General features: G+C 39.4%; 1 protein-coding gene across 1 annotated transcript in view; it reads right to left on the bottom strand.

Annotated features, from left to right (window-relative positions):
* The window catches only part of LOC124282570 (protein N-terminal asparagine amidohydrolase-like), a 655,781-nt gene that overhangs the window by 505,323 nt on the left and 127,367 nt on the right, over positions 1-23,091 (bottom strand). The window contains exon 3 of the mRNA XM_046718580.1: positions 15,694-15,796. Coding sequence (XP_046574536.1) covers positions 15,694-15,796 — 103 coding nt within the window. The remainder of the gene's footprint in view (positions 1-15,693; positions 15,797-23,091) is intronic.

Raw genomic sequence — 23,091 nt, 5'->3', positions numbered from 1 at the left:
ACATTTTAAATTGCCACTTCTTTATGTCATTCAAAGTAGCTGCCATATTAAGTATTTAATATTCGATTCCACTACATACGTATTTAACTGCCATGGTACCACAACTGGTATAGAAATATTATATAATAGTAATTATTATGCCTTTCACATTCAACAACTTATACTGAGAAATATAATTGCGGGCATTATAATTGAAATAAACAAAAAATTACATATGTAATTGTTAGTAATTATAAATAATAGGTACCATAGATTATATTCGATACCATCACATGGCCTGGGCCCTTCGTAGAAATGCGATATGCACGATATTGCGGAACTGAAGAAAAAATGTTCCATAAAGCTATGCTACCGTTAATACCAGTAATATCACATAACCAGAGCCCAAACTAAAGTGGATTCATAAAAAAATGAAAACAAACTATAAGTAAACAGACGGAAAAGGCTGTAAGACTTATACTATGCTTTATCAGCATTACAGGACGGAAGTCGGAAGTGTACACATATATATATTGTTTACTGTTGTATCTTTTGTTCACTTTTGTTGTACTAAAAAAATTCCCAAATGTATGTTTGTTGCCATAGATGCTTTGTTAACTCATCCCAAGAACTGGCAAGGTCATCCAAACCATCTCCTTCTACTACAAATCATTGTAAGGTAAATAATGAAACAAAATGTAAATAAGGAAAATCTAAAAATTCTATCTCTTAACTGCAGAGGTCTCAATAATGCTTTTTAAAGAAAACAGGTATTCAGGTTCTTAAGGCTAAAAAAGGCTAACATATTCTGTCTTCAAGACGTTCATTTCACTACTGAGCAAGAACAGCTCATTAAACAGCAAAGGGGCTATAGTGAATTTTATTTCAGCCACTTTCGAAGCAATGCAAGGGGAACAGCTATTCTTTTTAATAACAATTTTGAATTTAAGGTTACAGATCAACAAATTGATATGGATAATGGAAATTATATTCTACTGAGAGTAAAAATACATGATAGTGACTACACAATTATTAATGTATAATGACCTAATAAAGATTGCCCCGAGTTCATTACAAATATCAAAAATATGTTAAAACAACAAGAAAATGATAAATTTATAATATGTGGAGACTGGAACATGATACTAGACAGTGACTTAGACACCTATAACTACAAACACACGAATAACCCAAAAGCCAGACAAGAACTATTAAATGTTATAACTCTATTAGACTTGAAAGACCCTTGGAGAGAATCAAACCCGTATAAAAAACGCTTCACTTGGAGACAACCAACCCCGCTTAAACAATCTAGGTTAGATTTTTTCCTTGTATCACATAATCTTTTGCAGGCAGTTACACAAACCGATATATCCCCAAGCATTAATTCAGATCACTCAATAATCTCACTATCAATATCTTTAGGAGATACGATAAGAGGGAAAGGATTTTGGAAGTTCAATAACTTACTACTTCACGATGAAAAATATGTTGAAAAAGTAAAAACTACAATAAAGAATACCCTACAACAATATGAAGTTAAAACGGAAGCAAAAGCTGAAGAAACAAGATATACCATAAATGATCAACTGTTATGGGAAATTCTACTGTTAGAAATTAGAGGTATGACTATATATTATTCATCTACAAAAAAGAAAATGACTTTGAACAGATAAAAGGCTTTGGAAAATAAATTAAGAGAATTGGAAATCAACCTGGATACAGAACCAGCTGAAAAAAAGACAGAAATATTTAAAAGAGTAAATGAAGTTAAACAAGACTTAGAAGAAATTAGCAAACAAAAGATAAAAGGTTTATACATAAAATCTAAGGCAAAGTGGATCGAACAAGGGGAAAAACCATCAAAGTACTTCTTACAATTAGAAAGCAGAATTTTTAAAAATAAATCAATAATGGAATTGGAAAAAAAGGATGGTACAGTGATAAAAGATTATAAGGAAATACTAGAAGATACTAGAACATTCTACAAAAAACTTTATTTAAGTGAAGTCAGCACACAAATTAAATTAGGAGAATTGTTCATAGAAGATGAAATACCTAAACTGTCAGAAGAAGCTGCCATACAAAGAAACACTTGTCGCTTTAAAGAAAATGAAAAATGATAAAAGTCCGGGCCCGGATGGCTTCTCCAGTGAATTCCTCAAGTTTTTTTGGAATGACTTAAATAAATTTCTAATTAACTCCTTGAAGTATGCATATGAAAATGATTCTATGTCCGTATCACAAAAACAAGGTTTTATTACATGTATTCCTAAGAGTGGTAAAAGTAAAAAAAATGCTAAAAAACTGGAGACCAATATCACTACTAAATACCTCCTACAAATTAGCTTCTGCAGTTATAGCAAACAGAATAAAGACAATATTACCACTTATTATCAGTGAGGATCAAAAAAGGTTTTATTCAAGGAAGATACATAGGAGAAGTCACAAGGCAGATATACGACGTAATGGACTATAGTGAATCATATCAAATTCCAGGATTATTACTGCTCATTGATTTTGAAAAAGCTTTTGACTCGGTTGACAGAACATTTATGCAAAATGTAATGGACTTTTTCAACTTTGGACCATGTATTCAAAATTGGATACAAGTACTGCTAAACGATAGTGAATCAAGTGTATTAGTAAATGGGTTCGCGAGAGAGTTCTTCAAGATAACTAGGGGCTGCCGACAGGGAGACCCAATATCACCTTACATTTTTATCTTATGTGCCGAAATACTAGCTATTCTAATAAGAAAAAATAAGAAAATTAAATTAAAGGGATATTTGGTCTCTGAGATATTTGACACCAATGGGCAAAAATGTTATCCTGAAATCCTAGCTTTTACCAAAGTTAAACCACCTATTTTCATCCATTCCTAGTCCATCCGAAGACACATTACAAAAGTTTCAAAAAGTGTTTTAATTTTGTTTGGCAAGGGAAAACAGATAAGAAGGTAAAGCGAGAAATTATGCATCTTAAACCAAAGGATGGAGGAATAAGTGTACCCATTGTAAGAACTACTATAAATGCTCAAAAAATAATGTGGATTAAACGGTTGTTGCTCAACAGTTCAAAATGTACTTCTATTGCAAATGAAATCCTAGACAATGCAAATAAATTATGGTATGCTGATGCACAATATGTGTGCAATAATATTATTCCCAGTGTCTCAAATCAATCTTGAAGTGATGTGTTAACGGCATGGTGCCACTACCTAAAAAGGTGTTTCACAAATGTGCAAGAAATATCAGATATTTTCAACCAGTCTCTATGGTTTAATAATAACATTAAAATAGAGGGAAAGTCAATCTACTATGAAAATATGGCAAAAAAGGGAATAATGTTAGTTTGTGATATTTTAGATCAGAATGGAAATTTCTTACATAAAGTTGACAGAAAAAAATATGGAATTGCAAATATAAACTTCCTACAACTAGAAGGTATAAAGAGTACTGTTTTAGCATATTGCAGACTCAGAAAAATACCTGATACAGCTTGGACCTATCAGGTTAAATACCCAACATTACCCTTTAATATATCTTGCATTTGCGGACAAAACCAAAAAGGAGTAAATCCTTTTATAACGTATTTTTACCTCAAGTTGAAACTAGACCAACAAGCCAAAAAAAGTGGGAACACATCCTCAACAAACAATATAACAAAGAAGACTGGTCTAACATATATTTAATGGCAAATAGATGTACAGAAAGTGTACAGTTAAGATGGTTTCATTTCAAGATTACTCACAATATTTTAACGACTAAACATAAGTTACACTTGATGAATTACACAGACTCTTCAATGTGCTCATTCTGTGAATCTGCTCCTGAAACAATCATTCATTTATTGTGTGAATGCCAATATACCGTGAAAGTATGGAAGGAGGTATCCGATTGGCTGGATATACTGTCTGAAGGAAATATTGATTTGTTGCACGAAAATATTATCTTTGGTTTCAAAGGTAAAAACAACAACCCACTTAATCTGGGGTTTCCAATAGTGAAATACATGTTATATAAAACAAGTCAAAATAATATTAAGCCAGATTTTAAAGCGCTTCAAAGGGAAATACTCAACTATTATAAAGCTACCAAATATACAGCATTTTCTAATGCAAACCCAGCAAAATTTTATGCTTTCTGGTCCTCTTTCCATACACTTTTCACTAACTATACCAACCTAGATGTTATACAAGTATAATAAAATTTGACAAGTGCATCTGAATACAAGTACTGGTATACATATTAGCCTTGGGCAAGGATAACAGATACATTATAGTAAATCCACCCTGAACATACGATGATGATTGTTTTGTATTGATGTATTGATTGATTGTATTGATGGTGATGCTTGCACAATGTTTGATGACGAGGATGTGTTGTGTTTGATGTTTTTGTACTATGACAACAACAAATGTACTTTGGGAAATAAAAATACTTTAAAAAAAAGAAAAAAAGAAAAGAACAGATATGTGTCTCAGTATGATCAACTGGATGCCTATTACAGAAGAGATCTCAAAGCGTCAACTTGTGGTTCTTCACAGACTGTGTTCACTCTTCCCTGACAACCTATCAAAGAAGCCCCTACACAGAAGACTCGATCAATATCTTCATAACCGTAACTATCAACAGATAGGCTTCATACCTCATATAATCAATGTCCCACAGAAGTACAACTTGCTGGACTATCTGAATCGGTACTTGACTATCAACGTTCTACCAAGCAAATATGTGTGGAAGAGACTAATTACCCACAGAATCACTACCAAATACAGTGCTGAATGGACAGAATGCACAAGCAATCACCTAGACTTTGCATGATTCAGAAGCTGCATGATGTTCTAGGACCTGCATCAGTTTGGTTCCGAGCCAGAAACAGAGAGTACATCCGACAATAGACTCACCTGGCTTCAGTGTGGGTAGCAGTTCCACAACAAACCGAGACACGATGTGACCTGTGCAACACTGTGTACACTGACCTACTGAGACAGGTGATGTTATCATGTGACCATCTGAAGTACCATTATGACAAGTTCTGGTCAGTCATCACAGACAGATTCCCACTTCAATTCACAGTGACTTTAAGTAGCATTGATGACGAGTCTCTTCTTCAGCACCTGATCGGACGATCAGTGGTCTAATTTTTAACTGTCTTGTTCGGGATTTGGGTTTAAATTATTACGATAGGTTACGTAGTGGGTGGGGTAGTATCATGGAATAATTATTCATACAAAATTCATTATTCATTATTACCACAACAAGCAATATATTAGGATTCAGATATTAGGACAATATAAATATAGAATATTAGTTTCATCATGTATCAGTAATAGCTTAGAGAAAAACTTCAGTCAAAAGTTGTTTGAGTGTTGAGTATTTATTCCAGATACGAGAAATGCCAAATGGGAACCTTTGTCGGGTAGTCTGAGTGGTGTTACCACTAATTAAGCCAGTTATATATTCATTAACTGACCATCAAGTGAATGATGACAAATAACAAGTGTAGGTTTACCATCAAACAAGGGTTACAGCACGAGAGTAGTAGTTGCTGTATTGCATGCAAGTTTGATTGCCTGAAAAAACAACTTATGGCCATCACTGTTTTGAGGATGCAAACCGAACTTCATTGTTGCATAAGAAATACATATAAGCATTTGCTGTGTACTTAGTTAAAAAATGTATATACCTATTTACCAAAGTAAATTTTTAGATTTTTCTAGCAATGGCAAAGTGGGGTTGTTTAGTTTACGGATTCAAATACATCAAATGTGTATTTTTAATATCATAGCATAGGTAATAGACATCATATTTTTACATGACATTATTAAATATCGAGGTAAAAAGCCCAGAAATAGGATCAAATACCATTGTCATTATACCATCCAAGTATTAGAAAAACTGAAAAAAACCTACACTGCTAGGATACTACGATGAGACAAGAACTACCGGGGATATTTTCAAATAATGACATCTGCTGGGCATCCACCCTTCCTAACGTCCAACTGTTCAGGTTAAAGAAATTCTGCCACGATGGACAGTAGCCCAGTCCCCGTGTCCGTCATGGTTGATGGAGCAGGTAGTGACTAGCCTGCAGGTTAGGTCTACTAATGCCTACAGTGAATAATGCCTACAGGGAATAATAGCTACAACGTTTGCAGTGACAGCGATACGTTTACCTGCACACAAGTAGATTGTTCCACTTAGTGTGCACTATTGCCTACAAAGGGATTAGGGGAGGCCAGATATCTCAACAAGACCGTCCAGAGAGCCCACCCGAACATTTTCGCTCTTGTGAAGGTTCTGCAGAAGCTGGAGAAAGAGGAGAGAAATAAGCTGGTGCAGATGGCTCATGGCGCCTGTCCCCCACCCCGCAAGAGGACGTACACAGAAATTGACCAGAGACTCACTCGTCTGAAGGCCCAGCTGACATCTGGTATCAAGACACCCCTGGAATTCCTGACTGCTGCAGGATATTTGATCAAGCTAGCTTGAAAACCAAATGACTATGTTGATGAATGTGTGAAACTGTGTGTATACATGTAAATTACTTTTGGTTACCACAATGACTTTATTAATGAATGTGGTAGTTGACTGTGTGAAAGATGTATATATGTATATATGATCATGAATCAAATTAAGTTTTAATTACATTTTAATCCAAATAAATGATTATGTTTATTTATGTAAATTTATTTATCTCAAAACAAACTACTATGTGAAAGATATGAATAAAGTTTAAGAAAATTAAGAAAAATATGACAACAATGTGAAAGATATGTATATGAATGTACATATGTATATGAATGACCAAATAAAATGTCTCTCAACATAGAAAGTTACTGTTTTCTATATACTGTAGGCATTAGTGCACTTTGAAATAGGACCATGCCACTTTATTGAAAGGTTGAAGGCAGGTGCAATCAGCAGCACTGGTGCGTAAAGTTGTTTATTTAACACTGTAGGCATCATTCACTGTAGGCATTAGTAGACTCCACCAGCCTGCAGCTTGGTTTCGTAATTAGACTGTTGGCTAAAAACATTAATCACTCTGGATCAGTGCCCCTTTAAAATATGGCTCAGAATGATCTTAAAAATAGTCTCTATAGCTGTGAAGTATTACCAAATATCAAAGGCCAACAGGCCAACAGGCTGACACCTTTGAACAAACACAAAGGTACTTTCCCTGTCTTGTGCAAGGTCTTGGTAAGAGATCATCATCAAAATCTACCATTGCAAATCTGGGGTTATGGTCACTAATATAAGGGTAATGCTATTTTTTAGGGCATTATCATTCGCAGAAGCCCAAAGCGTTTCATTAACTGCATGACATTGCTGCATGTTGTAATTTATGGTACAATTGTTAAGGTTGGAGATGGACCCATTGGTCAGACAAAGCAGGTTCTTGCTTAATGTTTATGAATGGTCGTCAGGGATTTTGTAAGTACACTAACATTAATTATGTGCCCAGGAACATTTATCCTACTGTACATTTTGGTGGAGGTTCAGTTATGGTGTGGGGATGAGTCTCCCATGAATAAGTTGACACTGTTGACTGTAGGGGAATTTGTTTGGCCAGCGGTACATCATGGACATTGTTGATCAAGTTGTTGTGCCTCATTTTGATAACCAACCATTGGCTACCTGCCCCATAAGGAACAATTACAATTATTGTTCGTAATTGTTAGTAAACTTACCTCTGGATTATGGATGCCTTATTCCTTTGGTTACCACAGAAACATACAGAAAAAATGGAAAAGATAAATGATGCCTAAGTCATAGTTTCCCTGGTGGTATGCCTTCACCCTGTGGAGTTATCTCCCCTTAATTTATGACTTTAGAGCACGTCCCTTTAAAGCTCACAATTTTTATGAAAAACAATCTTCTGCCATGAGTAGTGGGGAGGATGAGAAAAAAAAGGGAAGGAGCTAAACTCCATAATCTAGAAATTTACTAACAATTACTAACAATACTTGTAATTGTTCCTAATTATTGGTGTAAACATTCCCTCTGGATTATGGTTTCCTGAATCCCACATGAGCAGAAGACTAATAGATAAACTTGGGCATACTCCACGAATACTGAAAAACCTTATACTCAGATAACGAGGGAACTATGACAATTTATATGAGGAAAATGTCTTTATGACTGTAAATTATAAGAATACTGACCTAGGATCATTCACTCTAAAGTTAATAGATTAACCCGACACCAAGGGAAGGATCCAACCATGAGGGATAATGATAAAAGGTGCTAACGGGATTCTATGACGTCACTTCCGGTCTCATGACGCCACTTCAGGTCTAATGACGTCACTTCCGGTACCTGACGTTATATTCTCCCCTCAGGTCACATAATTGGTGTGAACAACTAACGTTAGTGGAATACCAATCCACTGAATAACACGTGACCAAAACTTGCTTAAAGATTCCATGATTTCAAGAAGACTTTCACCCCATGAACTATCCTCAATCCTGGGAGGCTCCATCCCTCAAGGTCCAGTCAGTATCACACTGTATGCGGACATCTCTGAGCAAACCTCCCCACCTCTTTTTCCCCCCAAAGAAGGATCAAGCGGAGGAGTGGTGTTGAGCTGCCACCAGGGCTCCAAGGTTCTTCAACCCGTCCATGGAAGAGGCCACATCTCTGAGGTAAATGTTGATAAAGGTATTAGGCGACTTCCACTGGCAAGCTGACACAACCTGTCCTACTGAAACAGATCTCCAAGCAGCTAAAGAGGTAGCTAACGCTCTGATCTCATGTGGTGAGAACTTTAAGTTAACCAAGCCCTGATCACAGTCCTAGTGTGCATTGGTAATTGTCTTTCTAAATCAGGAGGATAAGGTGTTCTTTGAGATCTCGGTGTCCTTGTTCATCTTACAAGATAGGAATTGTTGCCGACGATTCCGTCTAAAACTCTGCGTGCACTGAATATACCAGTGTAAAGCGTGAATTGGGCAAAGAATTCTAGACCTGTCTGATCGGGAAGCCGTAGTTGGAAGAGCAGGGATCTTGTACACTCTCTGGCCCAAAGGTCCTGCAGTTTATAGCCATCCGCAAAAACGATTGCAATGATTCAAGCACTAAACAGAGATCCCACTTTGGAAACAAGGTGGGAGTGGTCACATCTTTAATCTGGAATGAGCTGATAAGTTTATGGAGGGAGTTATTAGATCCAACACCTAATCCTTGCAGATTTTATTCAGGACCGTACACAAGAGTGAACTAAGGGACATAACTCTATACGTCTCCACAGATGGATAAAGTGACGTAACTTTGTACATTTTAACTAACATAATACAATATAGTGTTAATGCACTGGCGTTGAATATCACAAACTGAAGCAATCCCGGATGTGTATCCTTTGATGGTACCATGTCTAAGATTCCTTTCCTTCCTGAGATAGAGTAAAATATTGGCAAGTAATTGGAGAATCTAAGAGCTGATGCTGTCGTCTCCACTCGACGAATCGATCCCATTACAGTAAAGCTGTGGAAGATCTGATTGATTGAGAGAGAACCACCATGGTTTCCGTTGTAAATCCCTGCCGTTCCAGTGAATTGTGGATAACTTCCACGAGTGCAGTTGAAGTTGAAGGTTCTCGTGATAGCGGCTCAATTCCAGTTGACTGACGAGATTGTACAAAGTTGGAAGCAGCATCGGAAGCACCAAGCCCTCACCATACTCTCACTCTGCCATCGACTGTTGAAACACAATATCGGCTTTCACAAGATAACAGCACAATTCTCCATTGTCGATAACCTCAATTTTGAGTCGGTTTTGGCGGTGATGAGCGGTGAGGAAAGGACTACGATATGATCTGTGACAGTAGAGGTTTCTTCCGCGATGCACTGTATCGGCACTGATGGGTCTGTTTTGAGTCAGAAATGGTCTGGCATGCTGTTTCTGTCGCTCTGGGGAAGCAATCCTGCAGATGGTTGCGCACAGCCTGTCATTCTTGACGTTGTGATGTTACTGAAGGTCGCCCACTGCGTTGACGGTCTTGAATGTTCTTAGTGACCTGATACCACTCCTGCTGTCCTAACATGAACATCAAAATGATTGACTACCCTCCGTGCAGTCTGGACAACTTTCAATCGTCCCACGACTTGGATCCTCTTATCTCTCGTAAGACGTGGCATGATGGTTGTGTCAAAACAAAAATGATTTCAAGCGAGTTTGGGACCCGCTTTCATTGGTAGGGTTGTCACAACATGCACGTGCATTTTCATTTTCACGAATGTCATACCGAACATTTTACCATGTCTGCCTTTTTCAGTGCGTTTGGTCAATATGCTTTTTCATCAGAAAACACACTAGTAATAACAGTCAATTTGGATTGAAAAGCATGTTAAGAAAACGGTACAAACAAAATAAAAACACCACCACAAAATTTTGCATTTGGTTTTCCAAAGCGACGTTTCTTTTGTGGTTCAGTATATAAATAAACAAGAGTCATCAGAAGATGACATATCCCCCCGGCCCCCACATCTTTGAAAGAACAAATCATCTGACAGTTACTTAAAGTCCAGCTTGATTTTAGACTAAGTGCAAATCATGGAAAAAATAAATGACAAAAATCTGCAAATAGCAAAAGGCACCACTTCAAGATCTGACTCACATATCTGCCAAGTTTTGCAGAAAGATATTGAGAAGTTTTCGAGTTGTGCTCCGGAAACAAAACCTACCCCTCCCTTTTGAGACTAAGTCCGAATTGTTTCCATGGAAACTGAGAAAATAATAAATCACAAAAAGCAAATAGCAAAAGGCACCACTTTTGGATCTGCCTCACATATCTGCCAAGTTTTGCTGAAAGATATTGAATAGTTTTCGAGTTGTGCTCCGGAAACGAAACCCACCCCTCCTTTGGGGACTAAGTCCGAATCGTTTCCATGTAAACCGGGAAAAATAAAAATGCCAAAAATCGGCAAATAGCAAAAGGCACCCCTTAAGGTTCTGTTTGATATATCTACCAAGTTTTGTTGAAATATATTGAACGGTTCTTGAGTTATACTCCGGAAGTGAAGCCCACCCTCCCTTTTGGGATTAAGTCCGAATCGTTTCCATGAAAATCAGGAAAAATAAATATGCCAAAATTCTGCCAAATAGCAAAAGGCACCACTTTGGCATCTGCCTCACATATCTGCCAAGTTTTGCTGAAAGATATTAAGAAGTTTTCCAGTTGTACTCCGGAAACGAAACCCACCCCTCCTTTTTCCTTTTGGGATTAAGTCCGAATCGTTTCCATGAAAATCAGGAAAAATAAATATGCCCAAATTCTGCCAAATAGCAAAAGGCACCACTTTGGCATCTGCCTCACATATCTGTCAAGTTTTGCTGAAAGATATTTAAGAAGTTTTCCTGTTGTGCTCCAGAAACGAAACCCACCCCTTCCTTTTGAGACTAAGTCCGAATCATTTCCATGGAAACCGAGAAAATAATAGATCACAAATATCTGCAAATAGCAAAAGGCACCACTTGGGGATCTGCCTCACATATCTGCCAAGTTTTGCTGAAAGATATAGAGAAGTTTTCGAGTTGTGTTCCGGAAACGAAGCCCACCCCTCACTTTTGGGACTAAGTCAGAATCGTTTCCATGGAAACCGGGAAAAATAAAAATGCCCAAAATCGGCAAATAGCAAAAGGCACAACTTTAGGATCTGTTTGATATATCTAACCAGTTTTGTTGAAAAATATTATACGGTTTTTGAGTTGTGCTCCGGCAACGAAAGCATTCCTTACTTTTTGAGACTAAGTCCAAAATGTTTCCATGGAAACCAAGAAAAATAAAAATGACAAAAATCTGCAAATAGCAAAAGGCCCCAGTTTAGGATCTGTTTGATATATCTACCAAGTTTTGTTGAAAAATATTGAACGGTTCTTGAGTTATGCTCCGGAAACGAAGCCCACCCCTCACTTTTGGGACTAAGTCTGAATCGTTTCCATGGAAACCGGGAAAAATAAAAATGCCAAAAATCTGCAAATAGCAAGAGGCACCACTTAAGGTTCTGTTTGATATATCTACCATGTCTTGTTGAAAAATATTGAACGTTTTTTGAGTTATGCTCCGGAAACGAAGCCCACCCTTCTTTAAGACTAAGTCCAAAACGTTTCCATGGAAACCGAGAAAAATTAAAATGACAATAATCTGTAAATAGCAAAAGGCACCACCTTAGGTTATGTTTGACATATCTACCAATTTTCGTTGAAAAATATCAAAAGGTCTTTGAGTTCCGGAAACAAAATGATGACGGACGGACGGACAGACGGACGAGGCGACGACTATAAAAATGTATACCATTAAACTAACAAGTAAACAATGTAATGAAAACATAAAGTTTTCAAAATAAATACCTCTCTCCTTCAGGCAGACAGACAGACAGACTGCTTATTTACGTCTTACCATATGTACATTCAAATAAATAATAATACATATAGAAATATTCAGTAAATATTATAAATGGAGTTATGAGAGACGGTTGATAATTAAATATCACAGAACAATATATTGGAAGCATATGAGTCGATAAAATGACAACTGATCTTAAAAGATATATGCAAAAATATTAACATGAAATGTTAAACTTATTCATATAAAATTTTCCCTCGTCTTGCTTGTAACGATAGTTCTTCACAGTCTCTTACAGTGATGATGTTCATAAAAGAGCTTCTTTGGTGATTCCCAATGTGTTCATTCGCCGGTAAAAAGCTAAGTGCCAAGGCTTGTGTCTGTCCCGTGCTTGATTATTTTCCCAATTATAAACATAGGGCTTTATACGATCTTGAGTCCATATTCATCATTCTCCTCCAGTAACGAACCAAGCATATATCTTGTCTTACACTTAGTTGCAGGGTTCCATCCCATGTCACCAATAACTTCTGTTAGGAAGTTCTTGTTTACTACCCTCATGTCTATAATCATTCGCATCTCGTGTGTGTGTTTCTTGTGCACAAGAAACACTGGAGAGTAAAATCCCTTGGAGGTATCATACCTCTACTTCTTCCTCTGAAACTGTGTGATTGCTCTCTTGAAGGAACAGAAGATGAGCGTGATCTGGATTCCGACATACGGTCAAAGGCAGATTTTTGTAATGAGTCCAGACAGCGCAAAGAGGAGGAGCGAGGCATAGTAGTTGATGGAGTACCTATCTTACTTCTAGGAACACTCCTGGATCTATTCTGAGCAAGCAGAGAAGGAGGCTAATTGCTGATTAAGATTACGCGAGGTCACAGCATCCTTAGTCGCAATGGCCTGGTGGCACTGTCCACTAAATATGGCAGAGGAGTTGATGGGTTGCTGACAAAAGTTGGTCCTTCAAGGTATCTGGGAGGTTTCTCACAGAGCGTAAACACTGAAGACGATCCATGGCAGTAAAATGTCCTAAGGTGTCAACTTGGGCTTGTGTAGCATCACTGACCCCCTGGTACACTACGTCAAGAAAAGAGTGCGCTAGAGCAACTTCATGGGCTGACATTGCAACTGAGGTTTCCTTCTTTACCCCCGCGTAATCTTGAAAGACAGGGGGAAACAAGGCCCTAACACCGTCCACAAACCAGTTCACATAAGATAGAATATCCACAGGAGTTCAAGCTACAATATCTTCGTCACGCACATCCTTGCTAGATAGGTGAATGAAGTGTTCCTTTGGAGGCTTAGAGTCCAGTTGAGAATAATCATCATCCAGCTAAAGTGGAGCAGAGGGTAATAATCTGTCATGAATACTGTAACCCAGTCTTTGAGAGATCCTAGGTAAACTAAATACGTTCTTGGAATTGACAAATTGCATGTAATAAGACTCTAATGGTTGACTTGACTACAGAAGAGTGAAGTAGTGAAAGTCTAGACGCACGTTTAGGTGGGAGACATCCTGATGTCCCCAGTCCCACGTGAATTTCCAGCACTGGTTGATCAGATGGTGAAGGCACCGTAGACGGATTAACTTCATAAATGAGTTCAATTTTCTCTCTAAAAGTCCATCCTGGTACGTTATCATCAGCTTCCGTATCAAAGGAAGAGACTGTCATCTAACCGTCTCGCATAACAATGCCTTCATGCTAAACAGGGTAAACACTAGATACGTGCTGGTCCGAAAAAAACCCAGGACTAACGGAAGAATAGGAGGGTTGTCAATATCCAGTGACCCAGTCTTCCCAGCCGACCAATCGAACATGCCGCCCGTGGCTAAGGTCGATGACTGCTGAGTTTCAGCCGAGGTGTACGTGCCATCCAAGCCAGACGTACTACCCTTAAATTGACCCTGGGCTGACCCAGTGACAGCTATCTGATCAAAGACATCTGAGTCAATAACCCCCTGCCCGTGCAGCATGCTTGCGTCCGTGTTAGTAGTAGTGAGTGAGAGTTGGGTTGTATTCCGCTTTTAGCAATCTTCCAGCAATATCACGGTGGGGGACACAAGAAATGGGTTTCACACATTGTACCCATGCAGGGAATCGAACCCAGGCTTTCGGCGTGTCCGGCGTGACGAGCGAATGCTTTACCACCATGAGCATCAAGATCCGACATATTTTTCTGACACTGTAAGCATTTGCTTTAAGCCATAGTGCAGGAAAAACAAACAATGATACTTTCACAAAATGTCACAAAAGTCACAAAGTTACTAAATGTGATTGTTGCACCAAGCAATGCGATTGTACTGACCAATCTGTTGATTTGATCTTGATAAATCACAGCTAATTTGATGACAATGATTCACAGTACAAAAACATTTCCAATTTCCTGGATACGTCCTATGTGTAGCACATACAGAAAAATTGTGAGGTTTATAAGTGGGCACACTCTGACATCACGAATTAAGGGGAGATTACTCCTCAGAGTGAGGGCATACCACCAGGGAAACTATGACTTAGGCATCATTTTTATTTTCCATTTCTTCTGTATGTATCTGTGGTAACCACAGGAATTAGGCATCCATAATCCAGTGGGAATAGTTACACCTATAATTTTCATAGATGCCAACACTAGTCCATATCAGATGGCAGCCCACTAGACCTGGAGATACCAGCATAGTAAAGACTGACACCCTCACAGCAAGAACGTTGCACATAGCATAACTTGTTGTCCATGTGTCTGAAGTTAGACAAGTCTGAGTGCAGTCAGGTTGGCTTCTATCCAAGCTTCCATTCAATCTTTCTCTGATATCCCTCACAGTAGTTCTTTGCAAAGGGCTCGGTCCTGTTCCAGTGGTGGAGGCACAGAGTTGGCACTTATAATACAACAAGCTTGTCTGCAAATGTTATATTGAGCTGAGTCGAATCCATAAATCCTGGTCTTCAAACAATTGTTCTGCAGAGAACTCCAGAGAGCTTAATGTCTTATTGCTGTGGTCTCTGTTAGTGTCCTGCTCCATGTAGCCTATGTGTTCTCTGCTGCCCATATGGTTTATGGAGCCTTGCAGATCTGCAGTGACTGCTTCCCTAAGCTGCTGTATGACTCTTGTCTATGCTGCTTGTGCCGATCTTACTAGAGACCATATTATTACAGTTTTTACTAGGTCCCACAATACCTTTAACATAAGATAAACTTAGGCTATCAGGCTGGTAAAAATATACAAATTCTGCAACACTTTCTGAAGTCACACAATTTAGAATCCTACATAACTTTTCTGAGAGTGTTTTATACACAATATTGACAGTGAGCTGTCAATGATAACATACTAAATATATATTAAATACATACTAAATATATACTTACCATCTGAAGGTGAAGTTCCACCAATCTCCCGTTGTCCAACATACAGTAATTCATTTGGTCCAACAGAACATGTTGTTTGATTGCAGAGGAGCTTTGATGATGCCTGTTTAAAGAATTCAAAGACAAATAAAATTCTATGTTGGAAATTTACTCACTTTTTCTGGAAGAGAAAAGGGAATAAAATTGGAACTAATTCTTGTACTTCTATTGCTCCATAATACAACAGATCTAGATCTTCATCTAGATGTGCAAATGTGCTGCCTCCCTATTGATGTGTGTGTGTGTGCTACTGCCGTTAATTTAATGTGAGTGTGTTGAATGCTGCCTCCCTAATGTTGTACGTCTAATGCTGCCTCCCTATTGATGTGTGTGTGTGCTACTGCCGTTATTTTAATGTGAGTGTGTTGAATGCTGCCTCCCTAATGTTGTACGTCTAATGCTGCCTCCCTTTTGATGTGTGTGTGTGTGCTACTGCCGTTATCCTAACATGAGAGGATTGAATGCTGCCTCTCTATCGTTATAACGATAATGATAATAATAAAGTTGCAGACTTCGGAATCTATTCCAATCAGAAGGGGAATATTCCAAGGGGATTCTTTTAGTCCTTAGCTTTTTTGTTTGTCTTTAAATCCTTTGAGCTTTCTGCTCAATAAAGAGGAGGGTTCCCATCCTGGACCTCCTCAGTACAGATCCCCAACACTGCTTACCCATCTCCTTTACATGGATGACATTGAGCTCATTGCCAAAGGAGATACCAATTTGAAAGATCAGGTAAATGTAATACACTTCATTTGAAACGTAACATGGTAATTAGGGCTGAGTAAAAACTTGCTTAAAGAAAATGTGGGAGCTCAGAGCTAAATGCTCAAAACAAGGTCAAATCCACCAATACTTTTGCTGTGCCAGTCCTTTCCTATTCCTTTGGAGTAGTTGATTGGATCCTGTCTGATAACAGAGCCCACCATCCTCGTTCCTCTGTTAATCGTTTATATATGCCAATCAAATCGGAAGGTCAGTGTTTGATTAATGTGGAGGCTCTTCATGATAGAATTCTTTCGTGTACTTTTGCACATATTTATCAGATGATCCTCTGGTGATGCATGTCAAGACTCATGATGAAAGCAAGGAAAACCACAGCTATTTTAAGCATGCAAAGGTTGTTGGACAGAATCTGAAATTTGAGGTTGATTTTGTAGATAGCTGTGTACTGCTGGAAGATGAAGTCCTTCACCAAGTCTGCCCAGAGACGGTCTTTTGTGGAGCAGCTTTCTGAGAAACCATTTAACCGTGTGTACATGCAGTGTGTGGAACAGAATAGCAATCCAACCGACTCCGTCACCTGGATGATGTTGCTGCTCAGGACAAGTCACTTTCCATTCACAATCGCCTAAATGTGATTCTTAAAGAAAATATTTATGTGCAATGTCGACTGTGTAATGAATTTACAGAGACTGTCCAACACTTGTCAGTGGATGCCCTTCCTTGGCACAAACAGCATATCATAAAAGACATAATTGCATGGCTTGTTGCTTCTACTATCGTCTCCGCCATGCCTGTGGCTTTGACTCTGAGGCCCAACCATAGTACGACCCTGAACATATCCAGGGCATCATGGAAAATGATGCTTTCAAACTTCTTTGGAATAGGCCAATACAGCCACAGAAAAATTCCAGCCATCAAACCTGATCTTGTCCTTTTTGATAAAGCCAATGAATATATTCATGTCATTGAATTTTTTGGCCCTTTTGACAGCAATGAGATTGGCAAGATTCAGGAAAAGCATGCTAAATATGTGGGCCTCGCCTTTGAAATGTCTTGCTTGCATCCCAAGTAATGTCGTCTTGCACCCCATTGTTTTCAGTGCCCTTAGTTTGGTACCTCCTGATCTCTTGGTGCAGATCAGGAGAGTGCCCGGGTTCTCCACCGGGAGCACAGCCCTTCTGACAGTCTGGGTAATGCAGAAGGCTGCAGTGTTGGGGAGTCTACATATTCTCTGGAAAAGTTCTTGGTGGGTTCGACTAGGCAGCATTTCCTGTGAGAAATCCCGTTCGCTGTCTGGGCTGCGTGTAGAGGGGCCTGACTGTGCAAGGATCACCCGAACCCTCTCTGCTGCATATTTATCTTAATCTATAAAATAAATGTATATTTATGAAACGCCTAATCAACACCCTAAGGCATGCTCAAAGTGCTGTAGAATATTTATACTATTATTACCCAGATAACCCAAGCTAGAAGGTTATAGTCACACTTTTCCCACCAGGTACCCACTTTCTGCCCATTATTGTGTGCCCAATGCTGCCTTCCTATTGTTGTGTGTGTGTGTGTGATACTGCCTTTACCTCAATGTATGTGTGTGGTGAATGCTGCCTCCCTATTGATGTGTGTGTGTGATACTGCCTGTATCTTAATGTGAGTGTGTTGAATGTTGCCTACCTATTGTTGTGTGCCTAATGCTGCCTCCCTATAGACCTTTCCATGGCATAGTTTATGCAAATAATGACATAACAAAAATATATCAAACATTATTTATTGATATACAAGATTGGGGAATTGGTGGGGCTGATTGCCAAATGACCCTAGGGCTAAGTGGTGACACGCCGGATGTGTCCTAGGGTTACCCTTAGCACGCCGGGTGCTTACACTATTTTTGGGGGGGCCAAAACAGTTTCTCCTGTGGGAGAATGTTTTGAGGCCCAAATCAGCAACCAGTCCCACGTAGTACAAGTAACAATGGATGTAAATGAAATAAAAACATGATAGGATATGATCCCTGTTGAAGGGAGGCGGGTGGGTAAGCAAAATACTAATCTGAATTCCTTCCAAAATGGCGAATACACAGAAACCGGGAACCTAAGGCATCGTGGGTAGCTTGGCAAAGTATTGTGGTAGCTTGGCAAATATGTGGTAGGATTATTTGATAACGAATGTAAATGTAGTATATTGTTGCTGTACATATAACTACTTGTAATGCAAAGTAGTAATATGCATATATCAAAGGAATCTATGTTAGAAATAAATGAGACGGAACGCGCGGTGTGCCGTACCTGTCTAACTGGGGTAAGGTGGTATCAAAGACCATGGTAGAGAGATGTAAACAAGTGATAGAGACGTGCGTAATGAAGCATGGTGCAAGCAAATATATAAATGTTATATGGACTAGACTAGCAATGAGGATGGGACATGTCCTTGTTGCATAAACTCATAACAAGTTATGTATATTTATGCAAATAATGACATAACAAAAATATATCAAACATTATTTATTGATATACAAGATTGGGGAATTGGTGGGGCTGATTGCCAAATGACCCTATGGCTAAGTGGTAACACGCCGGATGTGTCCTAGGGTTACCCTTAGCACGTCGGGTGCTTACACTATTTTTGGGGGGGCCAAAACAGTTTCTCCTGTGGGAGAATGTTTTGAGGCCCATGAGAAGGAATGTGAGTATGAGTGAATGACCCCCAAAAATGACTGGGGTAGGTTACACAAAGCACATAGCTCGTTGAGCTGCTTGTAATGTAGAATTCGATACATCAATGTATCGGAGAAAGCAGTCTGATCTCCAACGTCCAAGCGTTTGGATGAGGTGCCCTTCTATCCGGGCAGCACTGCACGAGGAAGCCGCTCCCCGACGGAAGCTATGTGTGTTGTATAAGTCACCATTGATCCCTATTCTGTGAAGCGTACATCTTAGGTATCCCAGAAATCTTGCTCTAGTAATGTGTTGCCCTTCTGCATTGATAAACAGGGGGTGTGATGGCAAAGTACCCCTGTTGCTGCGCACCTGTATCCAATATTTTAGAGCTGTGTAAGGACAAACAGGTGTTCCTGTACTACACAACGTGATTACAACACCTTTTCGAAAGGGATCCGTTTTGGACACCTTTAACAACACTTTAGCACAAGGCACACTCTTGTCTAGTGTGACGTCTGACAAGCACATGTTGACCGCTGGATTAAAAGGAGATACACAGGTGAATTCACTACTTCTCATAAATCCAAAGAAAGCAACTGTACACATGGTTTCCATCATCAGATCATTGTATGGTCCGAACACGCCACTCCTCAATGTCACTACCATGTTCTTGAGAATGTCGTACGTTATGGGAAGCCTCTGTAACGCAGGAGAAGATTGCAATTTCTTGTATCCTTTCAGTACTGTTTGCAGTCTACTGGTGGCCCCTAGAATTGATCGATCAAAAACACAATACACACCCTTTGACATGTACTCATATCTGATGCCTGCTATATAGGTTTTCACTGTGGTGTACTTCAGATGGAAGGTATTGAAACAATAAGCCACAAACTGCATGAGCAATTCCTCATCTATTTGGGGTAGTCCATTCACTGATGGTAGGAACAAGTGGAACATGATGAGAAACTGGATAAACGCCTGAAAACCTGTTGAGTATGTGGCTCTCGTCCTTTGACTCACTGCTGCATCCCACAATGTATTTAGACTTGATGTTAGTCCCAGAGTACTTGGTTGATGGGTGGGCAGGGATGCCTTCCTATTGTTGTGTGTGTGTGTGTGTGATACTGCCTTTACCTCAATGTATGTGTGTGGTGAATGCTGCCTCCCTATTGATGTGTGAGTGTGATACTGCCTGTATCTTAATGTGAGTGTGTTGAATGTTGCCTACCTATTGTTGTGTGCCTAATGCTGCCTCCCTATAGACCTTTCCATGGCGTAGTTAATGGGCACAGCCATTTTGTGGCAGCCATTAAGCAGCTGCAACGATGAACTGGTCTGTACTATTTGTAAAGCCGCGGCAATCAAGTATGACGTTGCAAACAAGTCTACACAGTGCCCAGTCAATGCTTACACGGCAGAAAAACAAAGTCTCCTTACTGGTCTAATTAGATCTCGTTTTTAGGATTTCTGATGTCATGTCCAAAACAAACATTGCAGGTAAGAAACGTTTAAAGAACTAAAGTTTAAAGAAATGACCAGGTAATGCCAAAATCATGTGCACTTTGATGTAACTCGACGATTGTAATGTGCACGAAAACTGAGGGCCTTTTAACGAAAGTTGAATTTAACGTGAAACTGTATGTAACTATAGGCTGCCTGTATCTTATAAGGCCTGTGTTCTGAACTTGAACATGCCTGTATTTTCAAATATTTTCAAAGATATTCCCCTAATGTTGTCTGTTTTTGTTTTGATTTGATATTTCAAGAACCATCGTCAATATTGTTTTATTAAGTCTTATAAAGATTATTTCAAGATTTACAAAAGGTAATCTCTTACTAAATGCTCAGAAATGACAACGTTTTGACTATATTTTGATAAAATATATTTTTAAAAATACCTTCTAGTTTTTTGTCTACATATTTGTGTTGTTAAAAAGTACTAGTATATTTCTTTATTTATCTCACACAAATTCAAACGGTAGACCATGCGCTAGCGGGCGAGATGGCCGCAGGCAAAGCGTCTGTGCTGGGGGGTCGACGCCGGATTTGGAACTTTCTCTGCAGTGGTGTTGGTAGACTGTTCCGTGGCCGTATTCCATATTTTGCGTAGTCAATTGGAACTGATGCCGAATCGTTTTCTCGTTTCTTGTGGTGGAACTTTTCCACGCATCTTGCGAATCTCCTCCACTTTGTCTTGCGATAGTTGTCTTTTTGGAGGCATTTGGTTGTACTATACAGTGAAGCCCCGTTAGTCCGGACTCCGATAATCCGGAAGTCTCGCCTCCCGGGCGATTTCAGCTTGTTACCAATCTATGCCTATATAATTTGCCTCGATAATCCGGAAATTCGGTTTCCGGAACCGGACGGTAAGTAGCTGTCACCAATCAGTAAAATAAACAGTAAATTGCTTCACAGTCCGGACGCTGTAAGTCGTGTTCACGAACCGTAACAACACCCCACGGCGATGTTTACTTAATTAACTGGCCAACTGGGTTGTTGTTTTAATTAGACATAAAAGCTCCCGACTGAAGATACTATACATTTACACTTTGATTGACACCACAATACAAAGGCGTGGATGACAAGTGAACTGTTTTGTGATTGGTTAATGTACTTTGACAGACAGATCCGGTCCGTGGACTAAAAGTGATTTTGCTTTACGACAATGCTGCAAGTCACAAGTGTGCTTCGCTAACTTTGCGAAATGTGACCAAATACCACGTCTCATATTCAACCGATGGATGCAGGAATAATTCGGACATTCAAGGCATGCTACAACAGATCGCTTGTTAGCCATTACCTCACCTGTGCTGAGGAAGGACGTGATCAGACACGTCGGATCAACATGCGGATGTCACTCGGTAAAATTATTGATGTGATGAATTAAGCTTTACATTAAATGCTTATTTGTTTTATCCAGATTCGTGTCGTTTTTGTAATTCTTAGGGAAGCAACTTGGGTCTTGATTCAGTAGTCCGGACTATTCGCAATCCGGACGAATTTACTGAGAAACGCAACCGTCCGGATTAACGAGGCTTCACTGTATATCTACATTCGCAAAACTTGACTATATGGGGAAACTAGGGCACACTAGGTGCAGACTAGACAATCTGGGCACACTAGACAGAACCTTTCGCTAGCTGCTGTTTTTCTCTGGAAGGTCGTCCACAAGACCTGGAAACACAGCACACCACCACCGCCGGTCCACAAGCAGGCCCACGAGACGACAACAGCAACGCCTAAACATAGGGACCCCTTCCACATGGACTAGAAAAAAAAAATATATTGTGCACAATTCGAAGTATATACTGTACTGTGTATACATCTCGAGCATGCATATTGTATACAAAAGAGGCAATCCACGCCGCTTCCCATTCGAGGAGTTCCCAAATGCCCTAGCAAACAAACCCAGTGTGGAATACAATTCCTTGCAAGATCTGGAACACATTGCCGAGAAAATAGAAACTCCTGCCATACTTGGGCATATTTCTCCCGAAATGGCCAAGGAGTGGAAGAACTGGTCTCTCGGTAGTTTGTATCCAGTAGCCCATCGTGGGAAGATTTCGTTCTGCATTTCTACTGGCCATGTTGTCTTGTAGACCTTGCAATTTCTAGCGTGCAGAGTCTATCGTTCTTTTTTTGTGGGGTTCTCTTTGGTTTGCCGATGGAGCAGAGAATTGGAGTTTCGCTGTTTCGAAGAGCATCGTGTCCTCCGAGCCGTTCGATTTCTTTTTCTAGATAGAATCCACACACGGGTACATGTAACGTCTGTTGTCTCCACTCCATCTGCAGTCGGAACCAGCCACAGTATGGTTCTCTGGTTTCCGCGATAGGTTGTAGAAGCAAATTTCCAACAAATGTATTCCCCAGGAAGCATATCGAATATACGCGTTGTTTCGTTGGCTTTGGTAGGATTTGTTTCTTCTATTGCCTTTTGGTGTAGTCTTTCGAGATCTTGCACTGCAGATTCCGTAGCACGTGC

This window comes from Haliotis rubra, unplaced genomic scaffold, assembly GCF_003918875.1.
Source record: "Haliotis rubra isolate DU_JTF1 unplaced genomic scaffold, ASM391887v1 Scf30, whole genome shotgun sequence".
Taxonomy (NCBI): domain Eukaryota; kingdom Metazoa; phylum Mollusca; class Gastropoda; order Lepetellida; family Haliotidae; genus Haliotis; species Haliotis rubra.
The sequence above is the reverse complement of the archived record's forward strand: the minus strand, read 5'-3'. Positions and strand labels throughout refer to the sequence as shown.